General features: G+C 34.8%; 1 protein-coding gene across 2 annotated transcripts in view; it reads left to right on the top strand.

The window, feature by feature from the left end:
* Nucleotides 1–20,523, top strand: part of LOC150092573 (uncharacterized) — a 283,311-nt gene that overhangs the window by 59,096 nt on the left and 203,692 nt on the right. For both annotated transcript variants that reach the window (XM_090414418.1, XM_090414417.1), the window contains exon 2: nucleotides 7,385–9,990. In XM_090414418.1, the coding sequence (XP_090270544.1) occupies nucleotides 7,385–9,990 (2,606 nt within the window). The remainder of the gene's footprint in view (nucleotides 1–7,384; nucleotides 9,991–20,523) is intronic.

Below are 20,523 nucleotides of genomic sequence, written 5' to 3'. Positions count from 1 at the left end.
ATTGAACTCACTGCTGCCTCTTCACTGAATGAAGAAACTCTGGTGTATGATGAGAAGGGACTAGAATTGCTGCACAAACTGAATAAGAGTTTGACAATAATAGCTATTGGGATATAGGTACAGATAATGAAAGATGAAAACTTCTTTGACCAGGCTATATAATTTGAGTGTCAGAAGAGGGAAGATTCTACAGGAGTGGAAAGAATGTATGCTAATCCTGTTGCATAAGGATGGTGCAAAAGAATGTGTGTGTCTATTGACTTATCAGTATCTCTGGAGTGGTGAAAATTTTGAAAAAGTTGGTGAGGGGTTGCCTACAGAAATGTGTTGATAGAGAATCTATGAATGCAGTGAGTTTACTAAGGAAAAGTCAGCAACTTGCTCACACTTTATAATAAAGTTACCATTGAATTAGACAAGAGGAATGGATATGCCATGATATATGTGGACTTTGCTAAGACTTTTGACAGAATATAACATGGAAGACATTTGCATGAATTGGAAAATATGAGATTGAATTATAAAATATTAGCATAAATAAGAGAATAGTTGATTGACATAAAAAGCAGTTGTATGTGTGGTGTGAATCTTCAAGAATTAAAGTGACAAGTGGTGTTACCACAGTGTCCTTGGTCTATTTTTATTAGGTCATTAGTTCTTGATCTATTTTTATTCAGTTCACTTCAATGTTAATGACACTGATACTATCTTTGCTCTAAAACAACAAATAGAAAGGTAGTGGCAGAGTAACATGGAACATTTTCTGGTCTTTATTGATTTGGAAAAGGCCTTTGATAGATTCCCAAGAAAAGAGAGATGGAGAAGCACGAGGAAGGCATGTACATCTTGTACAAGACATGTATGATGGTCATAAAACATAGGTGAGATGTGGAGCAGGCCACTGAGGCACGATGGATATCTCATGATTATGAGATATCCAGTCATGTTATATTGGTAGGATTATGCATTCCCAGTAAAAGTCATGGGTTCATCGAGGGTCACCTTTGAGCCCCCCTTCTTATTTTTTGCTCTTGGATGCGTTGACATATTCAGTAAGAACTGAATCACCCTGGACAATATTTGCTAATGATGTGATAATTTGCACAAAGTCTGAACTGGAAGCAGAAGAAAGACTTGAACAATGGAGGAAAGCGTTGGAAGACACTGGTTTGAGGATTATTAGCAATAAGACAGTACATGTGTTTTAGTGAAGCAGCAGGAAGTATAGCATTGCAGGGCACAGGCATGCCACAAGTATCTATGTTCACATATCTATAATTATGTGTCCAAAGTGATGAATACCTGGACTCAGAATTCAATAGGAGGATTCAATCAGGGCGGATAGACTGGAAAAAAATTTCAGGTATCTTGTGTGATATGATACAGAAGTGTCTAGCAAGTTAAAAAGGAAAGACCTACATAAATGGTAGTAAGACCTGCACTTATGTAGATTATGAAACCTGGGGCAGATTACCAAGAAATGGGAGAAGAGAATGGACATAGCTGAAGTGAGAATGCTGAGACTTGCAAGTGGTGTAACAAGATTGGACAAGATCAAAAAAATCAAAACCTGACCAAGGAAACAATGAAAATAACCCGAGTATCAAGGCAGATGTGGTTTGGTCATATTATGTGGGAAGGAAAGTGCTGGAGATGAAGCCATCAGGCAATAGAAGTAATTGGAGACCTAAACAAAGGGGATTTCCAAGACTTCAGACTAAAGGAAAAAATGGCCTTGTACAGAACTGAATGGAGAAGTTTGATCTGCTGCAGTGATCCTGCTTGAGTGGGAATGAAGCTGAAGAAGAATTGAATGGCATTTGGAAGGATTTGATAGATGACATACAGTTGCTTGCTGATGATGCAAAGATAGGCATGGTGATCAGGAATGAAGCTGATATGCAGTAGCTGGATATCTCATTTAGTGAAATGAGATATCCACTGTTATATTATATTGTAGGATTATACTAGAATAAATTGACCAGGATCAGGATGTTGGAAATGGGAAGTTGAAGTTCAAGGACCATATAGCAAAGATTGTAAATACAATTCAGGGATAATTACAATGCTTTGCTGTGTGAGGATAAGGAAGTCTTTTCCTCTTTGCAAGGCCTTGATATTTTCTCACTTGGACTACTATGCACAGGTCTGGTCTCTTGGTTTCTGTTGTAATGTTGACAATAAAATCTGAGGTAGCGTGAATCAATTCAAGAAAAGGAATGGCAGGTGATATTTTAATAGCTAAAAATACTGTGTAATGTTTAGGAGGTAGTGTGTACAAATGCTGAATTGTGTAATGGCCTACTGGAATGTGTCCATGGAGGTATAATGTAACAGTAATAATAACAAGAATTGGAAGAAAAGTTAAAAAGCAGGTGGATTGACTTTTCTGATTGTATTATGATGCAGTGAGACCATTCAAGTTTGAGTTATAAAAAAGACATCCAGTAACTTTAGCAAGGGATCAGAAAATATGACTGCCATATGGAAATGGTGCACTTTTTCCTCATTTGCTTTTTCTACCTCAAGTATTGAATTATATTTAAAATTGCATTTCTCTTGGATATTTTCAGTCATTTCTCTCATGTTTACCTAATTTAATAATTTTTGAAATTTTCTTAAATTATTAGCAGCTGTGAAATTTCTGTATTATATCTTTTGACATCTTACTATCTCATCATACAGTTCTTGTTTACTATGCTTTCCTGACTGAGTCATTGATTTCTTCTGTTTGTTCCATAAGGTTCTTACTTTCAAACTTATTTTTTCCACAACTACGAGTACAGTTCATATCTGAAAGTTGTTTTACTCTAATACTTCTTGAAACTAGTACACATTTGTCTTTTTCTGAGTTTTTTCCCTGCCCAAACTGGTAGTCACATCTTGTTTCAAATCCTCTGTACACTGTAGTACCCTAAATAAGTTAGATGCAATCTACATCAACATTATCATAATTAGGTAACTTTTCTTGTGCATGCTCTCTACACATGAATTTATGCACTTCTCCTAGTTATTTAATAGAGAGAAATGCACATTAGGCATACTATATTTTCTGAATAACAGCTTCACACATGTAAGAGAACCCTAAATATAATTTATTACTGCTGCATATTTCACTCAATATATTATGGGAGAAGGCATAAATATATGTGCCTGTGGCAGCTGTCCAGTAAGAGTAGATGTTATTAGAGTTCAGAGACTTGGGATTAGATCTGTAATTAATTTTTTATTTAAAAATAATAAATAAATAAATATAAACAATTAACAGCAGTCACTTCCCAAAACTTAGAAATAGCATAGAGTCTGGCCGATTAAGATTGATATGGTTGTGTATTGCTTCACACGATTCAAAAAAAAAAAAATAGACAATCAAATTTTAACCTACTGTAGTGTAGCATCTTTGTATGGTTCCAGTGAACTCTGTGTCTGGTGTCAATGGCATGGAAAGCAAGGCCTGAACTTTGAAAATTTAAAAATCTTATATAATCTTGATGTTCTTAGATTCTAATAACAGCAGAACAGCTAGTCTGTCCAAAGTAGCGAATGGCGAGAACAGGATATTTGTTAAACTCAAAGATAAAGATGATAATGTATCTTTGATTAGGTAGTAAGAAAGATGACAACTTATAGGCTGGTGTACAAATTATATCTGTGAAGGGTCCTTGCCATTTGTTCAGATGTTCCTTTAAAGTAGAGTATGCCGATCCTTTTAACATCAGATTCCAATCTGGAAGAGGAATGATAATTATCAAATATTTTCTGTATCCTATCCAGGTCTCGCTGGTTTCAACTTTTATTGAAGTCTCATCACTGGAAGCCAGGTCGATAAAGGCCGAAACCGGTCTGGTTAGTGACCCTTCCCATAATGCGTAGCATTATACATGTCAGCATAATGCTTTGCATTATGGGATACTAAGGCAAGTGATGTGAGGTCATTAGCTTCTATATACGAGTTGCCCCAGTCCTGAAAATACTTCAGAAGCAAACTTTGCTTTACACTTGGATAAAGGATTAAACCAAGTATATAATTTTTGGTATCTTTAATTTATAGTATAACCAAGTGGAAAAACTTCCAGAAAATGATATAGTTGCAGGGATAGAATGTAAGGGATAATGTATTTTCACAGAAGGTAGAGGGAATAGTTCAGGAGGAGGACTATTATTAGCAGTAGCTGAAGAACTTTGGCCAACAAAATTAGAAGTTAAGGAGCATTGTAGATCTGAGAGAGATTGTTAATTTGAGGTGGTTTGATGTGAGATAGAGGCTAGTATGACAAAATATATTGTTGGTTACTGGTTATAGACCTAGGAGGTCCACCAAGATGTGGATGCCATGCATTGGCAGATTAGCACAATGATTGCAGGCCGAGTTGAAATCTCTCTACCATGAGAGATTTCAACTATGGAGGATATTGGAAGGAGGAAAGGTACATGGCAAGATGGAAATGAAATTTATAGTTACTAAAGGATAATTACCTGAAACAGCCCCATGATGGAGGGCAGAAGGGGTTTGAGAGTGTTGAATCTAGTAATTGCATCACAAGAACTATACAACTACAGTAGCAACTCTACCACGAAATGGGGAAAGTGACTATGCATTCTTGCTCTGAGAAGGTTGCTCAACATGCGGAATTCTCAGTTAAGAAAATATGTGGAACTGCAAAGTTGGCAATTATGACAAACTTAGGTGATAGCTAGGACAGTGTGACTTGAGAAGCTACAAGGAATGAATATCAATAGTGCATGGGAAGTACTCAGGGATTATTTGAAAGAAGCATTATCACACTGCATACACAGGGTAAAGAGGATAAACAACCAAGTTTGGATTAAGTGGATGAGTAACAATATAAAGCAAGAGCTGCAAAGAAAAAAAGCATTGCAAAAGGGATACCAATGAAAAGGTGATCAGTATTATCAGAAGCATTATAAGTGCAGGAAAGAACAACAAGTATGGTAAGAAGGTTAAAACAGATTATGAGAGATGATTAGCTAAGCCAGCCAAAATAAATCCAAAAGAGTTTTTTTTTTTTTTTTCATGTATGTAGGAAGTAAGAGGAAGATTGATTATGGAAGGATAACTTATTGCTGATGGTAGGAAGGTATCAGAAAAGACGTTGAGTTAAAGTGATCACTTTGCAAGTGTGTATCATCCAGATGAAGACTTTACAGTTACTAATGTGATAGAAGCCGATGCGAGAATTGAGGTAACTGGAGGTAACTCAACATAGTGAAAAATAACAATGTGAATGCAGTGGTGAGATTGCATGGTATGTTAGCTCGTATATTCTATGAGAATGTGCAAGAGAACTGGCAGTGCCTCTGACAGTTTTAATCTAAGTCTAACCTCTAACAGGGTTCCAAGGGATTGGGAAGAGGGTTAGATAGTTCTATTATGTAAAGGTGTCTCCAAGACAAGTAGCTAAAATCTCAGGAGTGGTGGTTAAAGTATTGGAAAAGTTTGTTCAAGGTAAAATCTAGCATATGGTGGATAGGAATATGATTCTTTATGGTGCATGGCTATGTAAAAGGTAGGTCCTGTCTTAGTAATTTATTCACATTTATGTATTGGGTTTTGTCCTTTATCCAAGCGTTAGCAAACAAAGTTTGTGCCTGAAGTATTTTCAGGATTGGGGCAACTCGTGATAAAGGTGATATAAGTTCTCATCACTTGCCTTAGTATCTCCCATAATGCAAAGCACATCTCCTTGCAGACATGTATAATGCTATGCATTAAGGGAAGGGCCACTACCAAGACTAGTTTCGACTATTGAGGTCTCATCAGTGGGAGCCTAGAGGTGGTGATACTAAGGTGGAAGTAATGGAGAAGTCATATTTACTTATACGAGTTGCCAAAGGGTGTCACACCCTATTATTAAAATTCTCTGGATTAGAGAAAAGATTATGGAAGTTTTTTTCACTTGGCTATGCTACTAATTATATATTGAGTTTTATCCTTTATCCAAGTGTTAGCAAACAAAGTTTGTGCCTAAAGTATTTTCAGGACATTATAAGTAAATATGACTTCTCCATTACTTCCACCTTAGTATCACCACCTCTGGGTCTGATTCCCCCCTGATGAGACCTCAATAAAGGTTGAAACCAGTCTGGGTAGTGGTTCTTCCCTTAATGCATAGCATTATACATGTCTGCAAGGAGATGTGCTTTGCATTATGAGAGATACTAAGGCAAGTGATGAGAACTTATACTACCTTCACCACAAGTTGTTCCAGTCCTGAAAATACTTCAGGCTCAAACTTTGTTTGCTAACACTTGGATAAAGGATAAAACCCAATATATAATTAGTAGCATAGCCAAGTGAAAAAACTTCTTCCATAATTTACTCACATTTTATACTAGAGTGGCAGCAGAATTAGATAAGGGAAATGGGTACACCATGATTATGCTGGACTTTGCAGCATTTGACAGAATACTGCATGGAAAACTATTATATAAGTTGGAGCAAATGGGAATGGATCATGACATAGTTTATTTCGGGGTTGGCTGACAGATAGGCAGCACAGGTTAGTGTATGGTGGAGTGAAATCATAGTAAATGAGCGTGACTAGTGGAGTGCTCCAGAGTTCTGGAGTAGGGTCACCTCTCTTTAATTTGTATATTAATGATATGATGAAAGATTTCGGGAGGGGATATTTAAGTGTTTGCTAATGATAGAAAACTGGGGAGGGCAACAGTTAATAAAAGTGATGTAGATATCCTGCAAGATGATTTAAATAATTTTGTAGTGTGGGAAGATGACCGGTTGTTAATTTAATGTTGCAAAATGTAAGGTAATGCACTTTGGGATGAAAAGATTATATACTTTGTATTATATTGCTGGTACTGGATTACATGAAACTGATGAGGCTTGGGATCTGGAAGTAAGTGAATGGAGGTTTAAAGTTCAGAGAACATATTGTAAAAATTGGCAAAATAGCTCAAAGGATTACTTGTATGTTGAACACATTAACAAGTAAAGATAGGAAGATTATTATCTTTCTTAAGGATGTGATTCAGTCAAATCTTGACTATTTTGCATAGATTTGGTCACCTGGATTTCTTGGTGATCAGGATGTTGTGAAGAGCATTCAGAGACAAGTGATAAAGCTGGTGACACGTCTGTGGATCCTCCCTCTGCAACTCACACAACTTCAATTGAAGTTGTGTGGGTTCCAGAGTTTAATTGACAGGCAAGACAAGAGGGTACATGGTAGAAACTTACTTGCAGGTAAAAGGATAAGATTGATACAAGAAATTTTATACACAGATGACAAATCTTTTTTGAAAGTGCCATCTCATTATACAGTTATATAAAACCCTGATATTCTTTTCATTCCATAAGTATTGTAAAATTTCTTATAATTTTAATGTAAGTATTTATTTTTAGATGTACCAGGTGGGCAACCAGCTCTTCGTACACCTGTAGAGGAAACTTGTAGTGACAACAAAATGGAATTGCTGGCTAGAGTAAATATTGCTCTTCAGCGAGTGCAAGCAGATGTCACACGAGCTACACTGATGAGTACATCTGATATTTCAGATGATATGTTTTCTTCTGCTTACATTCCTACTCCAGTTTCCAAGTGTCCTTCCAAAGGTAAATTAAGCATTGATGGAGATTCAAAGAAATTTGTATCTGCAATACCTGAATATAAACCCACACCAATTGCAGAACTCAAAAAACTGCATAAGCAGCAGTCGGATTTTGTTTTGAATTATGAAGACAGTGATCATACTGATGATGGCACTGCTAATAATGTAGACTATTATCCTACTACTAATCTTGCAGCTAACCGAAAGCGGAAAAAGACTGAAGAATATGATCCAACTGAAGTTAAATGTACTTATAAGAAAACAATTATAAATTCATTAACAGATACATATGACTGCTATAGTTCCAACAAAATTTCACCACTTGATGTTAAACTTAGCAATCATTCTAAGCAGCCTGTTAACCACTTATATGACATTGTTGCTAACTTCAGTGATGACAGTGATAATGAATCGGTTTTAAGCTCTCAGGAGACTCTGGATGATGATGATGATAGCAACTTGGGACAACAGGATGATAGACATACAGATAATCAGCTGTTCACAAAAGGACAGAAAATAAATAAGAACATTTTTGATTTCACAAAGTGTTCGGTGCAACAACGAGAAGAACAGAATAGTAACCATAAAAAAAAAATTGCGTGTAAAAATGGCATTGCTGATCAGAAGTCTCAAGATGCGTTAATAAATCAAGGGCATGAAACAGTTGTTGACTGCACGTTAAATAAGGAACAACATGCTAATGAAAACATAATAGATATTATAAAATGCCCAGTTCAGCACAAGTCAAAGAAAACTAGCCATGAAAAAGATGTTCTTCTTAGAAACAAGTCTTCTAGTAATAACCTGAATTCTACTGTTGGCAGTTCATTGGCCAAGCAAGAGAGTTATAGTAATGTTATTGATTGTTTAGTCGAAAATGAAAGAAGAATTCTGAAAGATGACATGGCTTTGAAGAAAAAGAGAAATGTTGGTAATTTAAAAAGTCATTGCCTTCATAAAAACATTAGTGCTGAACAAAAGCTTAGCAATAATTGTGCCTTAGCAAAACAAACCAACAAGCAGAAAGTTATAAATAATGTGCCTGAGAGTCAAATAGGTACAGAAAATGTAGCAAATAATCTCCATCAAAAAACTAAAATAGGTAATGTCTTAAAAAGAAACGTGAATAAGACAGCAGTCTGTAATACAGAACAAAAATCTGATAATCTTGATGCCTCACAGAAACAATATGATGAACAAAAATCAGTTGATAATATTATAATAGACGATCAGAACAATTCTGAACATATACAAAATTCTGCAAATTGTTTGGTATCACAAAAGATGAAGAAAGATAATAGCACAAGAAAAAATATTCTTCACAAAAACAGTACCAGTAATTCTGAACATAAGTATAGAGGTGATGGTTCCTTAGTAAAAAACAGTGAACAGATAGATGTTGATTATACAAATCAAAATGACACTGGAAAGTTAAAGGATATTTCAAAGTGTTTGTTATCACAGAAACTTAAAAAGGAAAGTAACTCAAAAACAGATGCACTATATGGTAGCAAAAACATTAAACTCGAACTCACCCTGGCTGAGGAAAACTCCCATAATAACTTCAGTCATGAATCGAATAAAAGAAAGAATCAGGTTTCTTCTTCTAAAGTGTCACCGTTCATTGATTTGCAAAGTAGCAGTGACAGTGTAAAACAAAAATTATCTATTCCACAAAAAGAAAAAAAAGGTAGTCTCCAAGGCATAAATGCATTGCACAGAAATAATACTCCTGACCATAAACAGAAGTCATCAGTAGTAGATCAGCCTGTCGTAAAATTGTTAATAAAAAAAGATATTTCTGCAAAATTACCTAAGTCCAAGTTGGAATCCATCAATAAAAAAGAAATGAAATCTAGTGAACATAAAGTTCACAAAGATAAGAAAATGAAAACTAAAGATAGAAAGAATCAAGAAACTAACAAAATAGAAGAAAGAGATTCCAAACCTGCATCTAAAACAACTGCTCAGAATGATATATGCTTGAGTGAACACTATGTGAGCAAAAAAAAAACAGATAATGAAAAAAATTATACCTCAAATAAAGTCAGAAGTCATCCAATTAGTAAATCAAAACTTCTAGAAAAGCAAAAAGAAAAAAATGATACAAAGGTGTGTAAAGTGGTAAATGTTTCTAAAACTAAGAACCGAAAAGGTGAATCAAAATTAAATAGTGAAAAAGTCATAGATTATACTGTAGAGAATAGTGAATTCATTGCTGATTCTGTTTGTCGTGCACATGACAATCATCTAGAAAATTCAACATCAGTTAGTGAATCAGATGAATTAGATGTTCCAGATGTTGAAAGTGATCTTGATGAAGATAATACTTATGAGGAATGCTGGCGAATATTTAATGAAACATCAGCCATTTCGAGTAAAGGACAAAATATAAAAAAGGTAATATTAAGCTAATGTCTTAAGAGTTATTCTTCATATTTTTTTCTTTTATTATGACCTCCTTCAGTTAAAGATTTTTTTTAAATTATTCTCAGAAAGAAAAGTCAGATTTTAATCAATCTTTGAAGTAAATTCAGTTGTGATACATATCATTGTTAAGGTTGTACATCATAGGCTTCAGATATATAAAATGTTTATTCAAAATTAAGTTAAACTTTTTTAGAGTTTATTATAAAATAATAATATAAATATAATAATATGATATAATAATAAATAATAACTTTAATTTAATACATTATTATTATCATGTAGTTTTGTTGGACAGAGAAAAATTCTTTCTCCACTTCCTAACCTAAAATACAAAATTAAATAAATTTTGTATTTTGGATAGGGAGATTGTAAACAGAGGCTGATGACTTGCAATCTTGATTTGCTCACACTTGGATATAATTTCTTGGCACCTGTAATTTAATTTCTAACCAAGGAAGAAAACTTTCTACAACTATCCCTGAACCAGAGTATTTTAATAGTCTCTTCTGGGTCTGGCTCCCACTGATGAGGCCTCAATGAAGATTGAAATTGGTCTGCTTAGTGTTGTACACTTCTGAAAGGAAGTGTGCTTTGAATTATGGGATACTATGGCAGTTGATGGGAATTCTTCAGTCTTTATATATAAGTGGCCTAGACTTGAAGATACTTCACATTCATTGTTTGATTATTATTATTATTATTATTACATGACACCTCCAAGGAGTCCAAAGACTCATCGAGGGAGGGCACCTATTCTACAACTCTGTCTCCACCACTCAGTCCACCAACTACAGCAAATCATATCCTCTACACTAACGCCATCTACTGCCCACCACCACTAGTATTTTCACAGACAATCACAAATATCTATGCACACGGCAGGATTCAAACCTTCAACCTTTTGGGTGGAGAGCAGATATGCTACTCACTTGGCCAATCGGGCTGGCACCCAGTTGATTATGCTTGGATAAAGGATTAAACAAGGATATAATTTCTTTATAAGTGTAATTTGAAGTGAAGTGTAGTTGTTTATAGATAATGGGAAGAACTGTGAGGAGTAGAATGGATACTTCTAATTTTTTAGGAAATGACAGCGTAAACTAAATTATTTAATCATAAAAACTTTAAAAACTACCTATATTTTGGCAATGTTACATTGTGATCTTCAGGGATCACAAAACAATGATATGTGCACAAAGGCACTAAGCAAATGAGGCTGAAGAAAGGCAACCGAAGTTGGTCCTAGAGTACTAAAATGTGCCCCCTGAGATCGGCCGTTGGTCTGACAATCTTAGAATATAAGCTTCCCAAATTTGGGGCAGTTTCATGCACCTAAATTTGTTGAGGTTTGGGAAGTTTTTCAGAGCTGAGGCTGATTCGAGGAATAATCTTCTGTACTTGTATACTTGCTGCAATGTAATAAAGTGGCCTTCTTCCAGTGTATTCTGTGGTGGGTGTCCAGTGCATGGTTGGCAAGTCCTGAGTGGCTGTATTGGTGGAACCAGATGTAGTCCTTGTGCTCAGATATCCTGATATTGGCTGTCCTACCTGTTTGGCCACAGTCGGACAGTTTACAACTGCAAGGTCCCTTGTAGTTCCAAATGCATGGACTACATCCGATTCCACCAATACAGCCACTGGAGTTTAACAGATCCCTTGCAGTATTTGATTCTAGACATTATTTGAGCCAACTTCTCAGTCTGCCTATAATATAAGAGGATATATGAGTTACAAGGCTATAGTCTTCTGAAGATCCATAAAGAATGTGTCCCTTTAAGACCTGTTGTAGATTCTGTTTATATTCTAACACACAAATGTTCAAAACATCTATTAAAAGCTCTCTCTTCATTTTATTGGAAGTACTCCATTTGTTAGAAACTGAGAAGATTTTGAGAGCAACATTTCTGAATGTGCATTACTACCAACAGAACTTTTAATTAGTTTTGATGTACTTTCACTCTTTATAAATATCCCTTTTTAACAAATATGTTACCAACACTATTCACTTGTGATATTGTAAAATTATTCAACTTCACTGTAAACACAGGATACTTTTCCTGCCAAAATCAATTTGACAAACACATCGAAGGCATAGTAACAGGTTTCTCTCTCTCACACACACACACACCTTAGCTAACTAATGCACTGAATATTTAAAACAGCTCGTACTACCTTCTATGTGGCTTCGATATCAATGACATTTTCACAGAACTGTTATCTCTCTGAGAACCATATTTTTCTTCTGAAAGAAGAAAACAAAATCAGCAAGATATGTTAAAGATAGCAAGCAATTTTATAAGCTAGGTTTTTAATCCTTTTTCCTAAGTAAGTCAAGTTAGCGGCTGCACGTAGTGCAACTCGTTGTAAAGGTGGAGTAAGTTCTGATCACTTTCCTTAGAATTTTCCCCTAATGCAAAGCACATTTCTTTGCGGACATGTATGATGCTATGCATTTAACATAATTTAACATAATATATACCCAAGGTAAAAAAACTTTCTACATACAGCAAGATATTGATGCTGCCTCCTCATCACTTGTTTTAGAAGGTATGCATCATCAAAAGCTTATCCACATTCCTTATGCTCTACTAACTTGTCTGAAGACAGAACTGTTTCATTACAGATACTTTCATCTGTAATGGCTCTAATTTGGCTCTGATAACCTAACAGTTTGACCTCCTTCAGTCAGAAGAAGTCTTCAGAGTTTCCATTTCTTATATAAACAGTGTGTCAGGGAAGCTTGCCAGATTAACCTCCATCTCTTTCTTCTGAAAGAAGAAAACAAGTTAACAAGTTGCCCCCACCCACCATCATTATTCATCTTAGAAGTCAAGTATCATCAAAACCTTATGCATACACACCTTATGCTCCTCTCATCTGAAATCAGAACTGTCTTTCATCTGTAATGGCTATAATCCCAACATTAACCTCCATCTCTTTCTTCTGAAAGAAGAAAACAAGTAAACAAGATAGATCAATGCGCCCCCCCCCCACCATCATTATTCATCTTAGAAGTCGGGTATCATCAAAACCTGATGCATACACACCTTATACTCCTCTCATCTGAAATCAGAACTGTCTTTCATCTCTAATGGCTATAATCCCAACATTATGACCTTTTTTTCAGAGGAAGTCTCTAGTGTTTCCATTCCATATATAAACGGTGTGTTGAGAAAGCTTGCCATATTAACCTTCATGTCTTCTTCACAAACTAAATTCATTCTTACACTCACCTAACGATAAATATCCTCACCTTTCCTATCCAGAAGTTTTCAAAACTCCTTGTTTTGTAACCACTCTTATGGGCAGATAGGTCAGTCTATCAAGAAGAACATTGGGATTACATTCAGCTTTCTGATTCTGATAACTCAAGTCTTGCTAGTTATGCCCCATATCTACTAGACACAGGATTCATTGAAATAAGACTGTGGTTTTACACAGGAGCTAATTTTTATTATAAAGATTGTATATAGAGATATGTAGCCCACATTCATCATTCTAACTTAAACAAAATTGACCCTTGAACTTTCTCAGTTTTCAGGAAGATTTAAGTCTGTTTGAAAAAGTTCAATTGATGCTAATAATGATTATTTGAAATTCTTTATTAGTTGATAATCATTTCAGTCTCTTTTGTTTGAATTCTAATGCTTAAAGATAAGCTCTCATTTTGCAGTGAATATCATGTATTTTATCACCCACTAAAATTTTCATTTGTTATTTCTGTTATTGTATTTTCCCTTTTACTATTCACATTGAGAATGTTCTTGAAAATTTGCTTAAAATATATCTTTTGACATTTCTATATTTTGTAATTTCTAAAAGAGAATTTTGTTTCGAGCATCATATCACATAAAGTCAAATAAATTTTGTTAACTCTGCGGAGGTCGTGGTCGAAAAAATTGCAGCGTAAGTCGCTTGTATCTGAGAGATACATTCATTACTAGTATGTGTTAAAATGTGATAAAACTTGAAAAAAAAACACTGCAAGTGTAATACATGATGGTTTATTTATTTTCAGTTACAATCTAGAAATTATTAAACAAAGAAAAAAAAACAACTAAACCAATACTATACTGACATCGGAGTTCGTGGTATCTCTCAGATACAATTTACTATCAAATATCACTTTCGCATTCGACTCTATCATTCTCATCATTGGACTTGAGTAACAAAATCGCTGAATCTCTTCAACATCTGATGGATTATCCAATCGATATATTTTTCCAGCCATTTTCAACAGTAAGTAATAAATAAAAAAAACTAAACCAATACTATACTGACATAGGAGGTCGCGGTATCTCTCAGATACAATTTACTATGAAATATCACACACCTTTACATAACACAGTGTTAAACCAAAACTGACCTCACTTTGCAGAGATGACCTTGCTAATGCTTCTGCCTGGTATCTCCACTCGGGCCTGGCTCCCGCTGAAGAGACCTCAATAAAAGTCGAAACTAGTCTGGGTAGTGGCCCTCCCCTTAATGCATAACATTATACATATCTGCAAGGAGATGTTTTTTGCATTATGGGAGATACTGAGATAGGAGTGTTGTGAGCTTGCTCCACCTTGCACCGAGTTTCCCAGTGTTGTACCACCTTACCCCAGTCCTGAAGATACTTTCAGGCGCAAACTTTGTTTGATCACACTTGGATAAAGGATTAAACTAAATTTATGATAGTCTAACTAAGTGAAAAATAAACTTTCAAAATAACATTCCAAAATAGTTTGTTGCTCCTTGTAAAGTACCATTTCGCTTTCCTCAAACAAAACTATGCAATGGATGCTCAATACCCAACATGTGGTGGATAGATTGCACAATATTTGAGAATAGTCCTAGGGTGCCATTACAGGCAAAACAAAAAATTAGCATCGAAATACTTTGATGCATGCAACATTTGGATTACCATGTATTTTTCATTAGTGAATAGCAGTCAGTGTTTATAAGTAATTATCACAGAAGAGGCTAAATGTATTCATTTTGGTATTATAAAATAAACAGATAAATCCATATTTCATGCAATATTTAAGAAACTCAGAAAGCATTTTAAGTAGTGCAAGATAAGGAAACTCTGATGCCATGGATTGTATTTTCATAAGCTCTCTTTATTGGAAACTCCAAGTTACTATATATATATATATATATATATATATATGTTAAGAATACCAAGCAATTTTTAAACCTGGTTTTACTCCATTTCCCAAGTAAGCAAACAGACAATAAGTCAAGTTTGCGCCTGCAAATGATGCAAGTCTAGCTGATCCTACAGGTAGCGCAAGACCAAGGCAACTCGTGGTAAAGGTGGCATAAGCTCTGATCACTAATCTTAATATTTACCCTTAATGCCAAAACACATCTCCAAGAAGGGGATGCATGTATCCCCTTCTTGGAGATGTATTTTGGCATTATTTGTATTTTGGGATGCATGTATCCCCTTCTTGGAGATGTATTTTGGCATTAAGGGTAAATATTAAGATTAGTGATCAGCGCTTATGCCACCTTTACCACGAGTTGCCTTGGTCTTGCGCTACCTGTAGGATCAGCTAGACTTGCATCATTTGCAGGCGCAAACTTGACTTATTGTCTGTTTGTTTACTTGGGAAATGGAGTAAAACCAGGTTTAAAAATTGCTTGGTATTCTTAACATTTATTATACCCAAGGTAAAACACTTTCTACATATATATATATTCGGCTACAAAATAACATTTATCTTTAATATCTCCTGTTGCCAAATTGAAGAGTTTTCCCATAAATATAATAACTCTTAAATATTTAAGTATAGAGCCGAGATTCTTCAATTTCAAATAAGTGAGATATGGTAATGGAGGATATTTTTTATGTTGCTCCCACTGACGAAAAGTTATCTGCACACCTATAGTACATTTTATACTATGGGTGGACATACTGTCAATTATGTGTATTTTTTATTTATTTATTTATTTATTTTTTTTTTTTTTACATTTTTAAATGTATTTTTTACCTAGTTCAGAAACCAAACATGAAACAATTTTCAGGCCTCCAATAAGTGGAGCAGTGGTCACACACTGGATGATGAATTCACCTCCCACCTAAATACGCATGTGTCTTATGGATTCATCCATATTTTATAGCCAAATGTAAAAAGAAACTTAAAACTCTAAAAAAATTACCAGAAAGTTTCTTCATAAGCTTTCTAGTAAATTTTTGAAAGTAAGAAAATTTTTCTACATTTTTACTTGTTTACATGGTTTTGCTATAAAACACAGATGAATCTATAATGTTGTCTATTATAATATCTATGTAAGACAAATATAAGCTTCTCAGCTCTATAGTTTAATTTTTTATTATGAACACCTAGAGATCACTTATGAATTTAACTTTCTGATATAGCTTACAGTTTTCAATGAGTTTTTGCCTTCACTTCTGCTTTTAATTTTTTTTGAACTTGGTCAATTTGACATCTGGTGTTTCAGGCTAATGAAGCTTACTCAGTATTAAAAGATGAATATATGGGTTGTGGGTAGAGTTTGTGTTTAAATAGTGCAGCCAAGTCAACAATTCTGATGTTGTTCTCATAAACTCACAGTTAAATTTTCATAATTTTACTTTCTTTCTACATTTGGTTATAAAATATAGATACATAATATTCTCCATTTCAATATAATAAAATTAGCATTTAATTTCATAGAGAATGTTGTACACTTTCAAAATCAAACTGCAATAAATTATGACAAGCTTCATGACGTAGGGAAAACATAGGAAAATAAATGTTTCAACATTTTTTGGAGTAGCATATATCCAGTTTCTTCATAAATGTTTCCAACTTATGAAAAAAACTCTTTCAAGGAATAAGCTGGTAACTAGTGCTGAAAGAAAATTTCCTGAGAAATTGTACTGCAGAATAAATTTATTCATTAGCCTTGGAAACCCCTTCTATTTAAACGGTCATGCAATATAAGGGGAGGATTTTCCCCCAATCTTTGTTTGTTCTGACATGAACAAGAATTTTTCCGCTTCATCCAGCTGAATAGTGGATCTTTTTACTGATTTGGCCAAATCCAAATATCTGAAAAACATGCTTGAGCAACAACATGTTTTTCAAATCGCCCAAATACTGAAGCAAAACCAAATCTTCAGCACATCTTTAATAGATATCCTTATTTTACTGTGCAATTGTACAGGCCATAATTTCAGTCATTATTTTATTTAAATAATTAATGATTGAGCAAAAGAAAGATGACAAATTTAGGCTGAGGATAATACAAAAATGGTGTGGTAATGTAAGATTTAGCCTTAAATATCAAATGAAAAGGGAGAAAACTAAGTTTTAAGCTTAAAAAGTTACAATGAGACAATCAAAATGGTACAGAGATCAGTATTTATGGCACTGATAGATGATCCTGAAGCTTAAGATGTTTGAGCAATGCGAGATTTGACACATGAATGAAATGGAGGAGTGTTATTATGCACTCTTACTGACCTCCAGTTATGTTCACAAGATAGAGGTTAGTGGGAGCAGCTCATTTATGTATATAAGAAAGATGGTAGGTGATAAGTGAAACAAGAAGCCTGAGAAACACCTGTGGGAAAACAGGGAGAGAACACCCTCACCCTCCACAACGTATCATGAATAATCCTAGAGAAAATGACCAGTCCAATTACAAAATGCAGAAGGGACAGCGGTTTGCTGAGTAGCCCTTGATGATAAACCCTATCAAATGTTTTGAAAATGTGAAGTGCAACAGCACATGTTTCTCAAAAACTTTCCACGGAACATGTCCAGAGGTAAGTGATATAGGTCAGACCTATTATGTATCTTGATTCTTGAGTGATGGAATACATGGTGGTAGTCACTGATTAGTTGACATTTTAACAGGTGCTAACAAAGCTGTTAGCACCTGTGCTGTTAGTTGATGACTTTCTCCATTAAGAAAACATGGATGAGAGCAATAGCTGGTTAGTTTGATGGCAGACACTTGTCTTTTTCTGGAACTGGAAGCACACAAACTTGCATCCATGGTGTGTGGGTGAGTGCTGGTTGAGGGCAATTGTACAGAAATGATAAAGTACAGATATCAGTTCAGGGATCTGATGTATCTCACCTCTTCAGCTCAAGAGGTGAGATGCACCATGACCAGAAGCCAATTTCAGGATTCTTTTGATGACTTTCTAAAGGAAGAACACAGGAGGTATGTGATGCAGCATTCAGAGTAAAGCTGAAAGTGATTTACCCTGTCTAACAGATAAGCTTAGGTGTTGATGGTTATTCATGACTTATTTTTCACGGTATTAACAACAACACCACACACTTTTATCACAAAGATGTTTTATTAACACTTATATTTGTTTCTTAATTCAAGTAAATGTTTCTTCCTAAGTGTCTTAGGACATCGTCAGTACAGTAATTTCAAACAGTACTAGGAATAACATACAGTTAGGACGCATGCTTACAATGGAGGCCTAGCATGGTATGTTCTGTGTTTTTTTATAGTTTCTTTATCTAAGGAAGTGGTTTAATCTAGTAACCTGTTGAGTTTCTTGAGCTGTCTTTTTGTAAGATCATAATCAAGATGGGTGTATGTATTTCGATCTCGAAGTAATAAATTCATTTTATGGTCATACAAATTAGTACCATCTTCCGTTAACGAATGGTTAGATAAGTTGACAACCCATTTTTCGGTCGGTAATTTGTATTTTTTTTAGATTGTTCTAACAATCTAACGTCCATTAACGGAAGATGAAATAAATGTATTAGCTCAAGGTCATAAGTTTACCATTTTGCCTAAATGTATTCCATATCTAGATTTCATACACAACATTGAAAGAAACATCGGCCATCTGTCCAATATGGAAGCCAACAGGCTTCGTTTTGAAATAGCAAAAATAATCTATGATGCCAAACCTTCAGACTTGAATATCCCACCATCAGAATTCAAAGCTCTTAAAACGAAATTAAAACATAGTCATCACCAGAGCTGACAAGGGAAATACCACTGTTGTCTTAGATACCAATTCATATGACCGTAAAATGAATTTATTACTTCTTGATCAAAATACATACACCCAACCTGATTATGATCCTACAAAAAGACAGCTCAAGAAACTCAACAAGTTACTAGATGAAATCACTTCCTTAGATAAAGAAACCATAAAAAAGACAAACTCAGAACATACCATGCTAGCCTCCTAGAATATATGGTTTACCTAAACTTCACAAGAACAACGTTTCACTCAGACCCGTTCTGGATTCTGTTAGCAGCCCAACTTACAAATTATCAAGATTTTTGTCTAACCTTCTCCGTCCTCTCATAGATCACTCAGCCTCATCAATTAAAAATTCCGCAGTTTCACACAAAAATAAGACATTCAACTGTCAGAAACAAACATGCTAATTAGCTTCGACATTGTCTCCCTCTTCACTAATATCCCCCACAAGGAAACAATAGACTTGTTAACTCCAAAATTTCTATCCAATATTGTTGAATTATTCAAATTTGTTATTGCATCCAGACAACAACTGAAAAAAAATCATCAGTCACTTCCCCACACATCAACCAGAGAAGAACAAGCCCTAGGATTCCCATACCGTATGTCAAAGGTATCTCCGAACGTCTGTCAAAAACTTATGAAGAAATTCAAACTTGCTACCACCTATAAACCAATCAACAAGATCTATAATTTGCTTCCTTCTCCTAAAGATAAACTCTCACCTTTGATGCTACCTGGTGTTGATGATGTTCCTGTAAGATGTCTTACTGCGGACAGGCGGGGAGATCTATTAGTAAACACATCTCTGAACATCAAGACCATATCTGTCTTATCAAACCACACAAATCTGGCCTGACACATCATGCAGTTGAAAACCCAAACCATAGGATCCAGTGGAAAAACACCAAACTTCTAGATAGATTCTTATATAAACATGAGCGTTCGTTTGAAGAAAGTGCCGAAGCCTTACCCATTTTAAACCATAATGACGTTCTTACTATCCTTAAAGTTTGGGAAATTACCATCCTTAATTGTGTAAAATAAATTTGTATGTTATTTTATTTTAATTTCATTGTATATCATGCTATGGCACGCATAGTTGGATTCCATTGTAAACATGTGCCCTAACTGTATGTTATTCCTAGTATTTGTTTGAAATTACTGTACTGATGATGTCATAAGATACTTAAGATGAAATATTTACTTATTAAATAATTTAAGTACTGTGGTCATGTGTGTATGTTTAAGTTACAAAATTAGGAGGTTCACAGTTTCATAAGGCCATATTAGATATGTTCAATTATTATTGTGTGACACCTCCAAGGAGTCCAAAGACTCATCAAGGGAGGGTACCTACTTCTACAACTCTGACTCCACCACAATCACCTACCATACTGAACTGCCACTAATATATATATATATATATATATATATATATTTTTTTTTTTTTTGTCTGCAAATTGTGTGTGTTCTCATATGTGGGATGAAAATCCCAAATTTCAGGGAGGGAAATCCCTGCTAATTCGCAATGA

Source organism: Typopeltis vanoorti, chromosome 25 (genome assembly GCF_054136105.1).
Source record: "Typopeltis vanoorti isolate ZY-2024b chromosome 25, IOZ_Tvanoo_1.0, whole genome shotgun sequence".
Taxonomy (NCBI): domain Eukaryota; kingdom Metazoa; phylum Arthropoda; class Arachnida; order Uropygi; family Thelyphonidae; genus Typopeltis; species Typopeltis vanoorti.
This window is presented reverse-complemented; position numbering and strand designations above follow the sequence as displayed.